This window comes from Psittacula echo, assembly GCF_963264785.1.
Source record: "Psittacula echo genome assembly, chromosome: 2".
Classification (NCBI taxonomy): Eukaryota; Metazoa; Chordata; class Aves; order Psittaciformes; family Psittacidae; genus Psittacula; species Psittacula echo.
In genome coordinates this window covers 138,946,706-138,962,208 of record NC_137737.1, presented here as the reverse complement: position 1 = coordinate 138,962,208, position 15,503 = coordinate 138,946,706, and the positions used below count along the sequence as shown (strand labels likewise).

General features: G+C 35.4%; 1 protein-coding gene across 1 annotated transcript in view; it reads right to left on the bottom strand.

Moving 5' to 3' along the window:
• Positions 1–268: 268 nt before the first annotated feature.
• The window catches only part of SPAG1 (sperm associated antigen 1), a 41,031-nt gene continuing 25,796 nt past the window's right edge, over positions 269–15,503 (bottom strand). Inside the window, exons 13-19 of the mRNA XM_080609994.1 lie at positions 14,305–14,457; positions 10,939–11,111; positions 7,526–7,667; positions 6,528–6,654; positions 3,310–3,474; positions 960–1,331; positions 269–806 (exon numbers count right to left, since the gene is read on the bottom strand). Coding sequence (XP_080466120.1) covers positions 675–806; positions 960–1,331; positions 3,310–3,474; positions 6,528–6,654; positions 7,526–7,667; positions 10,939–11,111; positions 14,305–14,457 — 1,264 coding nt within the window. The 3' untranslated portion in view covers positions 269–674. The remainder of the gene's footprint in view (positions 807–959; positions 1,332–3,309; positions 3,475–6,527; positions 6,655–7,525; positions 7,668–10,938; positions 11,112–14,304; positions 14,458–15,503) is intronic.

Genomic DNA, 15,503 nt, shown 5'->3' with positions numbered 1-15,503 from the left:
TGAAAACTACTTGCTTGCCAAAACCCATACCCATTTAATAATTATTTAATAATTAACTATTGTGATTTAAAGTGTTCCATGACAAGCTAACATATTCTTCATTCACCTTTGCTGCTTACCTGTATTACAGAAATAAATATTTAAATATTTAAATTCACTGACCAGGGACAGTGAAGAAACAGGCGGCCTTAGTCACATATCTGCAAAATGTTAACACTTTCTGTAAACTCATGTTAGCAAAGCTATTGCTAACTGACCCGTTTAGTTTGAAGACACTTCTTTATCACAGGAACACACAACTCACAAAATGATATAACAAGTGATGACTAACAGTGTTCTGTATCGTACCATCAAGATACTTCACATTATATACCTAATGTAAAATACATTTTCATATATATAATTAAACCAGCCTAAATAAAATCAGTATGCTAAATTACATGAACTCTGCTACTGAACACAATGATATGCATTAAATTCTGGAGATTAAAAATGTATACAACTACAAGAAAAAAAAAAGAGCAGCAAATTTTAAATGTGCATATGCTGTCAAAACAAAATAGAATTCAAACAGCCTGGCTAAAGACCCACTGCAATCCATGCAAGTCTTCAGAGTTCAAACATCCATCTTCTAAACATCAACTATATGCATGCAACCAATAAATTTTAAGTTCTTAAAGTTCATAAACCTTTTTAAGGCTCTCAAGATCTTCTGAAGAGTACTGATTATTCTGGTTCTCTGGAAGTAAACTGAACAGTTGTTGAACCTGTTCCTTCTCATTTTTGCTAAGAAGGGCCAGCACCACCTGAAAAAGCAGATTATTTTATAATTAGCACAGGTTGATTGAAAATCATAGTATCTGACAAGGCCAAAATCTGTGTACTGTTTCCTTTTAAGATATGAAAATTTACTTTAGGTTTCAGTGTAACTGAAGTACACATTCAGTCTAGGTTCTTACCTTGAATCTTTCTGCTTTGCTCAAGTAAAAAAGGTGCTGATATACAAGACCAGGATCCTTTCCAACTACATAATATTCCAATGACTGGATGAAAACCAGAAAGATTTCTCCTTCAAGTTTGTTACTTAGCAGCACTGGCAATTTTTTGGGATCAGTAATTGTTAAAAGATCAGCACAAGCAGCTTTATCATTATTGCTATTCACTGCATTTATAATCTGACCGAAGTCGTAAGCATTAGTTGGTTCAGAAATATGCAGTTTCTCAGAGGTCTTCAGTGATACACTCTCCTGAACTGCTTCCTTAGAAGTAATGCCATTAGTCACATCTGATGTAGCAAATGGTCTCTCTTCCTCTTCATCAGATCCAGTCACCTTCACAAATAAAATGGCAACAAATCATTTTAATGTAGACATACAGACAACCTGAAACTTCATAAACTATATGCATATAATCCATCAATTATGTCACCAAATTAAAGTTAGCATTTTATTCTTCATGAAAGAAAGACACCGATGTTCTTTTACGTTTTACTTCCCCCCAGAATAGTACCTCTCTAATTCATCTCTAAAGGTTTGTAGTCAAAAGTGTGTTTACATTTTTTTTTAGTTTTTTACATTTCCTTTCACTGCTTGGCACTCCACTGTAGAAAGACAACTGAAGACCACTGGGAGAAATCTAAGGAGGACTCTATACGCATATTAAAAGTGCAGTTGCAGAAGACAAGCGGGAGAAGTTAAGTCACCAGACACCAGTGTTCCATTTCATTGTTGTGCCTTCAGAACACCACAGGTATATACGGCAGCTACATCAGGTTGCTTGGTGGAGCCTCTCTGTGGAAGAGAAAGCTCAGCATGGTCTGACTGCCTGAATACCAACTTAACTTCTCCAAGTGTGCAGCCTGCACCGAGTTTCATGAATAAGTCACTAGAAAATTAACCATGGGTCCAACTACATTTTCTAAAATCTATTTCAAGTTACCAAGAGCCATGAAATTTGTATAAACTGACAAAATCTCATTGAACAGGGTCTCTTCAAAGGAGGCCAAGTGTTTTGGAAAGTCTAAGGCACTGTATTGCACAGTACAAGGGGGCTAAGTTAGTCTTTTTGGAAAATACTGCACTGGGCTTACAGCCATTTTGTTCTGTTTTTCAACAATCTTTACTATCAAGAGAGAACTCTTAATTGTCTCATATATTTATAGCTTGATTAAAATGGAATAATAATGATAAATCCCAGTTTCTAACTTTCTTTACTTTGCAGCCTGTTTTCATGGACCTACCTTATACTACAGCAGACAAGCCAGGGAAGGCTAAGAGAGCAGCTGTAATTATGACAGCAAACACGAATGATTCCTGCCCCACCCCTGGAAAAATTACCATTGCCAGTCATGTAGTTAGCTGGTTCCTGAGCAATGTGGTCACTTTTCAAACCTCCTGTGAACACTCTCCAGGACCCTTTGTTTGTCACAACTGAAAGCTTAAATAACACTACACCCAGCTTACGCCAGTTACTTAAAATCCCAGGAACTCGTGACAATGTGAAGTGTTTCAATGAAATGATTTTTTTGTATATTAATAACTGAGGTTTCCATTACACCAGCATTTTGAAATTATGTTATCAAATTACAGTATCACCATACACACTGGGAACTATGTATTTTAACTATTTTAAAATTAAATGGGAAAAAACCCCAAACCCCAAACATTCTTAAAGGACTAGCAAAGCTAAAATCCAAAAATATCAGATGACTGAGAAAATCCTTTCGTCGCCTAATTCTATCCAGAACTCTGCAATGCTAACATTTTGATCCAGTACAGAACATTACATCATGTATTTCTTTTATAAGATCCTACAGATGTTTTACCCATACTTTTGCTCTTTAAGGTGGGGCTTCATTCTTCAGAAACTTTACTGCTAGCACCAGAACAGCCAGCATGCCTGTTGACAATGAACCTCTGCCAGCACAGCCCCAGAGGCTTCCTGAGTAGCACAGAATTTAAAAGCACAACTGCTGTTTGACAGTCACGTTCTGTAAAACAGGTATTCTGAGTCTAAGCAGTTTTTGTTTACAAGGAGCACGCCCTCAAGTTTTGTGGCCTCTAAATGTACTTTCTCCATTCCTGCTGTGGTTCTGAACACACTTCAAAGCAGTCCAAGCTTTACTATGGAATATAATGGACACCCAATGAATATGCAAGAATCCTCCACTATGCCCTCCAGATAACATGAAAAATACAATCCCAACACCCAAAAAAGCTACAGCTAAGAAGTGCAAACCAAAAGATTCAGTATTATCTTTTCAAATGTGTGGCTTCTACACTGCCTGCTTTTAAAAATGAACACACATACCTCTTGTATGGTTATTTTCTTCCTTTGCTTTTCTTGACTGCCAGCTGCAGCACTGCTGTCAACGCTAAGCAGCTGGGTTACCTCCTCTAGCTCCTTTTTTGCTTCAAGAACATTTGGATCTATTAGAAGTACTCTGTTCAAATCATCAACGCTGGCTTGATAATTCTATAAGCAGAAGGAAAAATACTTTTTTCATAAGCACATCACTAGAAAAACAAATGTGAACTACCATAACTCCCTTTACAATTAAGGGGAATAAAAACACTGGGATCTCAACATTAAGCAGACAAAAATAATCTAAATATAGACAGTGTAATTTCATTATGGCTTCAGGGGAAATTCCCTATATGACAGAATAGATTATTGAAGATTGCTGATTTTAAGCACAACTGCTTACAGTGTAACATTGTAAATTTTTGGTAATACTTGAGAAGACTGGGATGAGGTTATGAACTCTGAGATGAACAGGTTTAGGAGGACAAACACAGCTATAGAGTGTCATTAGGACTCAGACTTGTGTTTAATGTTTTTATTTCATACTTTACCATTAAAAATTATGGCGGTTTAGACTAAATTTTCTGGAGAGACAAAGTTAACAGCATCAATTCTGTGGAAGACGAGAATATCACATAGAAAAATCAAGACACCTTGATGGCCGGAGTTAAAAATAAGGATGAAATGTAGCAGTAAATAGTAGAAAACCATGCAGACATTAAAAGATCAATGTAATTTCTTTGTGTGAGGGACCTCATAGTTCTTCTGTTCCCAAGCAGTATCATCAGGTTACTATAAGTAATGTATATTATCGTGAAAAAAAATCCTCATGTACCAGCTGAGGTACTTCCTCAGCATCTCAACTGAAATAAAAGCACTAGTGTACAAGTCACGCATTTTCTCTTTCCTACATGGACTATTTTGTTCACAACTGATGACCAGTATTCAAGGTGCAGAGACATTGCAATAAGTCTGTAAGTGAACTGAAGTCTGCTATAGCATGAACAAAGTAAACTAGAATTATTTAGCTTTAGCAAATGAATGCAGGAAGGGGCACACTGCTTCAATCAGGACATAGCTACTAATTAAGCTAAACCATTTGAATTACAGGTATGAGCATTCACAACTACAGAGAAATGAGATTTTGGAACAGTCTTCTGGAAATGATCACAACAGTCAGCAAACAACCAACCCTCCTGGATTTAAAAACACAGCCTGACAGACTTCTCGACAAAAATCATACAAGATGGCTGTACCCAAAGCAAGAGACTGGACTATAAGCCAGACTATAAGGACACGCAGATGAGGGTCCTGTGTCCTATGTTACAGGCCTGATTCATCACAAAAGCATGATTTTTTCATGATCTTCCCTTAAATACATCTCAGTAAATCTATTAAAAAATCTCATTTACGACATTAAATTCCACTGCAGTTTTTGTGGTTAAATATCTGGATATTTATATAGGAAAATCAGTTTCCAGCATAGTTAGGTCTTTGCCAAACTACATGCTTTTAGCTCTTAAAATTTTTCATAACGGAGTCATTAGTCAACCTCAAATCACTTTTGTTACTTTCTCTGGCTTTACGAATCACTCACATTCCTGGAATTAGCAATAATGAAGGCATTAAATCCAACCCAACGGAGTATTTTGGGAGTCCCCAGCAGAGACTGTTCTGAAGGAATCCATAAGCAGTGTGTTTCACGTTACACATTCAATAATACAAAACCAGCATTTTATCCTAGGATATTCAAAAAACCGTAAGTTATCTAATTCTTGACATTCTTCACTACCGGGTAACTCCCTTTATGTTGACTGGTAGAATCACTATCTGCCTTTGCTCATATTTATACTAATTTTTTCATCAACTTCAACAGCATAAGGTTACAGATGATTAATACTGGGTACCTTGGTGTAATTACGCAAAAGATTTTATGGAAAAATAAGACTTTTCACCACCTTTGAAAATTAAAGCAAACTTTCAAAATTTCATAGCTACTGTAACAAGGGAACAAATTTATCACAAACAAAAGATCTCATAGTTTCTATGACTTGCATTTGGAATTGTAACATGGGACAAGAATGGCCTATTATAATGCTAAACATAGACAGGTTGTCCTCAGGTGATTCAAGGGCTGAGAGACCATTAGGTAATTATTAAGACATTAAACATAATAGAGGTCTGAGGTAAGTATTCACTTGATGGACACTGCCAAACTGTGGTGGATGCTTGGAGTGATCACTTCCAATCATGAAGAACAGCATGGGAGAAAGCTCGTGAGATGCTTGTTTAAAAGACACTTGTAAAATTTTATACAAAGTAGATGAGGATAGCTGCCATCATGAGCCAACAGACGTGAGAAGCTGATAATTCAATACCAGGTAAGTGCTGACAGATAGGGTAAAGACTGCTATCAAAGAATTATGAAGTGCAGGGGCTAATTAATACCACTGAAGAATGGGAACCAACAGGGACAAAAGGAATGAAGTCATTCAAGTGATGGAACACAAGATTTGCAGTCACATTTAGGATGGATATGAGCAATGTAAGGCTGCATTTATGATAATCAAGTAAAAGGATACTCAAAAAACTGTCAGATGAGCACAGTATGGACACCACCACCAATGTGTAGATGGAAAAGGTTGAATACCAACACCGTCCAGAAAGTGAGAAAGTAGATGACTAACAAAGGTTCATTGGGGAAGGAAGAGAGAGAAGACTGAGATAATTAAAACCCTGGTTTAATAATGACAAGCAATCAAATATGAGCAGATGCCAAAAGACAGCTTGAGATTTGAGTATGGACAGTGGTAGGCAGACTTCGAGAGAATCCATTTGTCATCAGCAAAGATACAGTAAACATCCTGACAAAAATACCAGACTGGGATACCCGAAAGTGTATTAGAACATTAGAAAAGAGCTGAAACTTGCATAACCAATCTCCAGTCAAATCTCATTTATTCCAAGGTTCTTGCATAACCAATCTCCAGTTAAATCTCATTTATTCCAAAGTTCTTATAATAAAGTCAACAGATTTTAATCTTGCAAAAATATTTATATAAGATTTTATGTATGCCTAATGCTCTAAAAAGTAATAACACATCAGCACGGCATACTTTTGTATGTTTGTATTCACCCATTGAGTGCAACTACCTGATTATCTTTGAAGAGGATAAGCAAGTTTAGAAGTGCTTAAGAATACCTGTCATGTTCTTTTTCCTCACCTGTAATCCTTTGTACGCTAGTGCTCTTCTATAAAAAGCTTTAATATTAGAATCTTCTATGTGAAGAACATGATCACAATCCTGCTTAGCCTCTTCATATTTACACAGTTTCAAGTAACAGAGAGCTCTAACAGAAAAACAGAATACACTGCAATATAAGTAAATTGTACGGTGCTGTAGTGCTAACAGTATCTGACTGATAAATGTTCATTACAATACTTCTCATAATTCACTCTCAATGTGGTTATTTTTTAAAGTACATAAAACCCAGTAGGTAGTACTGACATCTCTGGATAGATTTAGAGAAGGTCAATTCCTGCAATAAAAGTCAAAATTCAAGTATGACTAATGCTTGAAATTAGGCAGATATGTAAGTATTTTAAAGGCAGAGCCTATGTTAGTACAATATCATAGTACAGTAGCTGATAGAAGTGTTCTAGATTAAATAAACTAATACTTCTTTCTGCACATAATTATTACTTGGAAGTCTCCTCTTCAAGTAGTGGCCTTATCAAATCCTTCTTAGTTTGTGAAAGCTGATAAGACTACAGTATAAAGAATTATGCTGCAGAATTAGGTCAAACTTTAAAATAATGCTGTTGTATGGCCATGTTCCTACTTTCATTTTCTCAAAAATGTACATTTTCTCTGAATTATTCCTTTTCATATCTGAGATACCATTACTGCACGTCAGCTTTTAATTAAAATCGTATCAGTATTCTCCAAAATGCTGCAAAACACTACACTTATTATAACTTTCACTGTCGCATACTCTATTTATATAGAGATATATAAAGATATATGTTAGTGGCACTATTACTTGCTTCCCTTGGAGAATAATGTGGTTTAACAAAAAAATCAGCTAGAAACACTTATCAAGTGGGAAAAAAAAAAAATCCTTTTTTTACAACAGTGACTGAAGGGATGCAAAATCTCTATTTCCAGTAAGAAAATACAACCACTACCACTAAAAGTGGGTTTATATTTTGCATCTTTACCTGTTAGTGTAGATCGCACATTCCTTGGTATTTAACTTCATGCATTCATTGTATTTGTTTACAGCTTCTTCATATTTACCCTCTTTTACAAAACCATTCCCTTCAGTTTTTAAAGTCTTGAACTTCTCCTCAGCTTCCTCACCTACGTTACAGAAGGATCACAGTGTTACATAAGGTCAGCTCGTTAACGGCAGCTGAATAACCTACCCACACTGAGAATAAATGCCTGGCAACTGGAATATCTATTGGTCTGCACATTGCCATTTCTGTCCCAGATCTCCTGCTCTAAGAAAGGCATGAACTACCATGTCTATATTTGGCACAATACATACTTCCCCATCCACCAGTGTAACTACTTTGCTGAAAATAACAGGAATGCAACAGACAGCTCTATGCTTTCATCTCCCTCTGTACACACTTTCTGTGTGCAGAGGGACTGTGTATCTCTACTGGGATACCAGTTTTATTTACAATGGTGGAGATTCAATCAGCAAGATTAAAAGCCTTCTAAATCTCCACCATCACACCAAAGCGGCCATAATTTGAGCTAATGTTCTTTCTGCAAGCAACTATCTGTCACAATTACTATGCTAAACTGACAAATGACAAACAAATCATATCAGCAGGGGTTAGTCATATATCAGTAATATCCTGTTAATAACTATTTATAAAAGATGCTTTGAAGAACCTCAAAACACCTAACTAGTTTGTTTTTTTTTTTAATTAATATTATGTTCTTTTGTAACTCTCTTTCCTTAGAAACTCCCCATCATTTCTTGCATATGCTTATGGGTTATACTACAACTTTTAGCCATGTCTGCATTGGAAACCAATCCTGACTGCGGTTTCATGTCTGTGTTGTGAGCAAACAGTAATTAGTAACATAGCTCTAAGTAAATCATAATGGAAAAATCAATTTTTTGTACCTTGCTAAAGAATATGAACTACTTCCTAACCATCAGGTTTTAAAAGCTGGATATAACCAGTTATTTTTAACCAATAACTGAACTTAGTGAGTTCTTTCATAAAAATACAGCAGTCTCCTATGCCAAAAAATGACATGGGTGCTTGGGTCAAAAATTAAGTAACAACAAGAAACCAGAACAAACTTTTGCAAGAAACACAACTAAATTATAACTCAAGTTGTAAAAAAAAAAACAACAGAGAACTTGCAAAAAAACCTGTCATGCAACAGACTTACCTACTACTTTAATTAAATTCATGAGAAATTTTTAACTACTGACTGAACATTATTACTGGCACGCTTCTGCCACCAGCTATCACTGTCAGGTCCCACTGATTTAGTACAGGCTTAAGCAGGCAACCACAACCTTAGGGTCAGCCTGCAGTGAAGAAAATAAAGTCTTCATTTAGTAGTTCTAAATTCAAACCCTAATCAAAGTCCCACTCTATTTGAAACAGACTGAGGTATGTTTTGCATCAAAATGCCGCACTTCATAAACACAGCGATGGCCAGTTTCGTTAACTTTCATAACAGGCTAAACATGATCACCACTGTTCTCAGGAGTCACTCATCTGTATACCTTTCACTACAAGGATCTTCAAATTCTCTGTTGACAAAATTACACAAGGTTATACAGATCCAAACTTACTACTTGAAAGGTTTAAGAGAGTTGGTCATACACTCAAATAAAAATCCAACAAGTCATATTCTTTAACAGCAGAAAAAGCCTGGAGTACAATCAGTACAACAAAGAGCACTTTTCAAGCTAAGCATTTATGTTTAATAGCAACAACTGTGCAAGGTATCAGTTTTCTGTTTCATTAAAACAATCCAAGTGTTAAACCCAATTGCTGCCTATTCCTTAAGATCCATGAATCAGTAGTGGCAACACATAGTGGCAACTGTAATGAAAATACTTGACACTGGACATCTTTAAAGTTTCTATCAATTTAATTGAGCTTACATTACACAGCATCATGCCTCATGTTTCTTTAATGAAAAACAATTTTCTGCAGCATTACTGAAGCTTAGTACACACTACTATTCAAATCATTTCTTAACCACATTACTGCAAGTTTCTAGAACTACATGTTATTCTCGAGAAAAACATTCAGTTTTCATAAACACGCGTAAGTGTAAGTTGCCTGTTGTTTTACATCGGGTACAAATAAATTCAATACTACCTGAAAGATCTTTCTAAAGTAATTAAATTTGTAGTGCTCAAAAGTGAAGATTATTTGAGGACTTGCATTACTGCAGTAATGTGTTATGGACAGATAACCCAATCACTGCTACTTACTTAGCCAGCAACTCAGTAGTTATGCATTGCAGCCTCCCCTGTGTTAATCAAGGTGAAGATTATCTTCAACACTATTTTTCTTTATATTTAAATAAACTCAAAGGAGAACCTATTAATAGTTGAGTAAAAAATCATAGTTAAGGCCTTTGCAAAAAGAATGTTCCATGTCAATAAAAACTGAATCAGGAAGGTTCCTTCACCTGATTTACAGGAGGAGAAAAATGGAAACTGCAATGAATAAAAAAAAAGTCAGGAGGAAGAACGTATCCTAAAGGAGTTAAGCACACACTGCTGATATGCAAACAAATCTAGAAGTAACATCTCTGAAAGACTACTGGTCACTGTCATAGCTAGAATCCATTGTACAAAAAAAAAAAGTAATACTCAGAAGTGTTTTTCTATAGCCCATGTCACAAATTACTGTCATTTGCAAGTCTACGCTTTCTAATCTGAAGAACTGAGTAATGCTTTCATGAAGAATTAAATGACAGCTACAAATTATGCAGCTGATTATGTTACCCAGTGATTGTTTGGGTGGTGGTTTTTGGGGTAAAACTGTTTATAACTGTAGTATGATGTCAGGGAAACCACTGATACTTGTGAGAGGACTCAGTATACTGATGATGAGTATTTCGACATATTTTATGTAACTTCAGAAATTACATACTGCAAGCTACAACACTTGGCTTAAAAAAAGAAATTAAAATAAAATTTTAAAAGAAATTAAAATAAATCATACCTGTGGCTCCCTGAAGCACATGAAACCGAATCATGTAAATGACAATCACCTAAGTTGGCTTATCACACAGGTCTCTGGTAAATATTTTCTCAAGCAGTTTCTTTGACATTATTAAATCTTATTCCATTTTACAATTAGGATCTTTCTTAGAATCAACTAGGTTGGAAAAGATCTTTAAGGTTATCAAGTCCAAAAAAAAGGAGAAAGCTCTGGCTCCAACTCCTAGGGCCAAAAAGCCATTTAATGCAAAGTCCTCTCATCATATCAGATATTAAACTGGTAAGAACAGATATTACACTTGATTTTAGCCAAAAGGCCAAGAAGCCATTTTCCTTTTTTGTGTATGTGTATGTGTACGTGTATGTGTATGTATATATATATATATAAAAAAATGCACTTGCTATACGTACGATTCATCGGCAACTGTTCTCTTTTGCTCTCTATAGGACATCTTGGCATATTTTCTGAAGTAAAGTTTCCTCCATCCCATCTGTGTAGCTGAGCAGCAACTGGGACAATTGGAATTGGTGGCAGTTTCTCCCTCCAACTGGGACCGTCCTGATCTATTAATGCCTTTGTTATTCTGAAAGAGGAAAGTCCCACCAACATGACTTTTCACATATTTAACTCACACTTCAATAACTTACACCCAAATTAAATAATGCAATGTTCTAATTTTTAAAAAAACAACCAAGCAGTTATTCTGAAGCATAATTTTAAAAAAGACTGTCACAGCAGTCAGTGGTGTTGCATTCATTTAAGATTTATACTTTTTCTGCTTTTTAGAGTATTTATGTTAGCATTTACAAGACAAGAACCTGAGCTCAGCAGGATCTGTAAATATTTAAGCAAGTGATTTTGCAACTAAGCTTGAAATGCTGCCTACCACATGCTATAAATAAATCGGAAAAGAGATTTATTTTGTTTACTTTTCTCACCTGTTCATAGAGGTTATTTGTAACAAGTGTAGATTACAATACCCTCAAAGTGTGATACCTAAATTTGCCAATATCAGATGAAATCTCTTACACAACAGTTTTCTAAATAACCAATGCAGGTCACAAGGTAGGTATTAAGCTGCATTTTAAATAACAGTCAGAAATTTATCAATCAATCACTGTTTATCTGCATTTAAAAATAGGAAATAATAAAATATATAAAAACTACTTACAACACACACATCTATATATTATACATTATTTATTAGGCATTATATAGTATGCATTACATATAACATATGTATTATATAATATATATATTCTTTTCTATATATTATATGTATTATACGTACATATATATATAGGTCAACTACTTCTGTACATGAGAGGTTCAATTCAAAAGCCATTCAAGTGGGAGTTACCCATTGCTGTGATACATTTTGGACAAAGTCCAAAGCCATATAAGATTTCATGGTTCCATTACAACTTCTGTGGCGTTTAAAAAAAAAACAACAAACCAACAGAAAACCCAAAACATATTAATCAATTATGAGAATGAGAGCAATAGTGAGGTAAATGTCTTCTAATCTCAAAGTGATCTTAAGAATCAAGTTCAACTGGGCAGAAGTCTAATATCTACTTTAACAAAGAAAAATTCTGAATTGAGTAGCAAGGCAAGTCACATGATACCACAGCAAATAAACCTGAAATTTGTGTTATTAGGTGCACTTCCATCTAACACAGGTATAAAAACCACTATATGAATACACATCCACCGAAAAAAGAACTAACCTTGAATGTGACATGAAGAACGAACTAGAATGAGTATAAATGACCCAATCCAGTTTTCTTGTTTAGTTTTGGTCTTTTAGGAAGTCCCAGAAAGTAAAACAAGAGTTCTACAGTAAACCATGCTCCTATTGGCTTCCTGTTTAATTTTTCTCTATTTATCATACTGGGCTTAAAAAGTCTGAGAAAAAAACTGATCTAGAATTAGATCAGCAGAAAGAATCCTACAGTATTTGATGATCAATCATTCTTCATTATTGCCTTTCGATTGCAAAATAACCAGGTAAAGGCTTTATATTAAAAATTCTATTTGTTTTTTACGTGAGAATTATTAAAACTATCAGACTGAACACCCATTCCATTCTAAGATTTCTGGAAAGCCTGCTTAGTTAGGTAAGTACAGAAAGACAACCCTTAACATGATTTATCAAACCCACCCTCAGACACAAGTAGGATGATGAGTTTTTCCTCTCCTTCCTACAGCATCATCACCCAACTTCTCACAGGAAATTAAAAACAAAGAAATTCTCCAATAAAAACAGGTTGTTAAGACCTGACATTCCTAAAATAACGAAAAAGAAAATAAACTAAACTATGTTTTGGGGTTGTCCCTTTAAGTTAAAAGGCAGAAGAGGAATAACATTTTTTGTTAACATTTATTTTTAAAAAGGTCTGTTACTTTGGAAATGAAAATAATACTTTGGAAAACAATTTCAGCTTAATTCATAAATATTAAAAAATAAATTATAGCAAAAGTTCACTTATGCGGGAGGTCTATGCTGTAGAAACTAAGTATCTGCAAGCAAAAATTAATTACCAGCAGAAGAGAAGGAAGAAGCAGCTGAAATAAGGTGATGGGTTGCCAGGGAGGAAAGAGTTATGAGCAGTGAAGCTAAAAATATAAGGAAGGCCTATAGAGGAAAAAAGGAAGAGTGTTAGGAGAAATGAAGGGAAATAAGCTTATTACTAAGCAAGTTACAAGTCAAGGAGAAGTATGAAAAGAGTATCTGGAGATAAAATAAGCCAAGAAGATTTAAAAAGAAAGTATAATAATCACACAGATACCAGGACAAGCAGTTACGCATCCCACCAATCCAAGTGCTCAATTACTGGGGCAGACACAGGAGATCAGTAACAATTTGTTGCTATCAAAAATAAGATTTCTAAGAGGAGATGATAAAGTGTCATCATGTCCACCTCTGGTCAAATAAGCAAAATTTAAAGATATTATGGACTTTTTAATGAAGCAACAATGTAAGTGTTCATGACTATCTTAAAAAGAAAAAGGTACTAGATTCCATTGTTAAGAATTGCATGCATGTGGGTTCCTGCTCAATGATTAATGGCTGTTATACTTTCATAAATACTTTTTTTTTTGCCCATTAAAACAAAAAGGAAAGAAAACGGATTGGAAAAACCTATCATTCAGGCACTTAAATATTTACTATGTGTTAATAAGAAGACAGTTACTATAGTGTGTATACACCAATTTTACACTATTAAAATATAATTATAGAAATTGAGAAGTCTCTATTGGCAGCAAGAATTCATGTTGGAAGTATTAACATTTCAGTTTAAAATAATATTCAGTTATAACTTTTACACTTTTAAGTTTTGCAGTCAACCACTGTATCAAGCTCCCTCAGTGTTTCCATAAATGCAGCATGCTGAAGGATTCACACTTAATGTAAATCTCCAGCTGCCACAGGAAGACTGCTAATATGAAAACGAAACAGAAATGTCAGATTAAAGGTATGGACCTTAAAGAACTACTTTATCTGGTATCAAATAAAAGAAAGAAAACATGTTGAAGTGCCAGAAAAAAAAACCTTTAAAATATGTTTTTAAAACAGAAAGTGACCTACTGCTGGCAGAGGAAAACTGTGAGGCTACAGGAAAACAAATGAGACAGCCAGTCCTCTAGTTACAACACACTATTTGTGAAGATCCTGACTCTGAAGGATACAGAACTGAGGGTCCATGTAAAACAAACAATACTGAATTCTACTTTTCTGTTTGGACTGATGCCAGATTTGTAAGTGGAGTTACCTATTAGCACTATCATTTGCTGCTTGGATGCTGCTGTCTATTTGTAGGACTGTTTTATAATCAATGTATGCCTGTCGATATCGCTCCATACACTCATTTGCCATTGCTCGTCGTAGAAGAGGCTTAAGGGAAAACGGCTGAAGCTCCAGAGCTCTGGAGGAAAACAAGAAAAATACAGGACTGAAACAGAGTAACTGAAATAATATTAGTAAAATTCTTTTATGATACACACAACAACTTTGCTATTTCGGATGGGCCTTACAGTAACACAAGCAAGGAAAATGGCACTAAGTGGTGTATATTAATACCCTAAATGACACACAACTTACTCTACTCAAATCCCCATCTTTCATCTGGAAAACTGCTTTTAGCAGCGAGAAAAGATTAATGTAATGGTAGCTGTTCAAGAGCAAAACCTATCTTTCTTAAGTCAAAATCTTTCTTTTCAATGCCAAGATGTATGGGGATTTCAAGTATATGGTGCTTTTGCCTACATGATTTTCCATCCTTCTTCCTTACGTGGAATTATGCATGTAAAAAATACATTTAGTAAGACATGAATATGCACCTATTTCTGACTTTTTGTTTTGGTTTGGTTTTGCCTGTCTTTTGCCTATTTACTCTTTTGATTGTGTGCCTAGTCAACACTGAGCTCAACTCCTGACAGTGTGCTATCACAACACCTCCCAAATACCATGTGCTTTTCCAGCAATATGAAGAAGCAGTCCACAAAGGCCTTAAAGACTACCTTCTATAAATCAATGATTCTTGCTACAGAGGAAGATACAAATTTTGAAATACTGAAATTAAGATGCATCTAGCCAATTAGATTTTATGGAATCACAAAGTAATTCAGGCTGAGAGACTCCTAGTCCAACCATCTGCTATAGGTGGGGTGAGCTCTGAGATCAGCCAAGGTTGCTCAGGGCCTTACCCAGTCGGGCCCTGAAAACCTTCAAAGGAATCTCTGCACATCTCTGGGCAATCTGCTGCTATGCCCCACACTGTTCATGGGGAAAAGATCTCTCCTAAAACAAAGTCAGAACCTTGTGTGGTTCAGTTTTTGCCTGTTGTCTCTTGTCCTGCCACTGCCAGAGCGAGTCAGGATCCATCCTCTAGGTGACCTCCTGACAGGTACTGTCAGGCTGCTGCTGTTAGGACCTCTAGAAGCCATTCTCTAAGTTGAACAAACCCAGCTC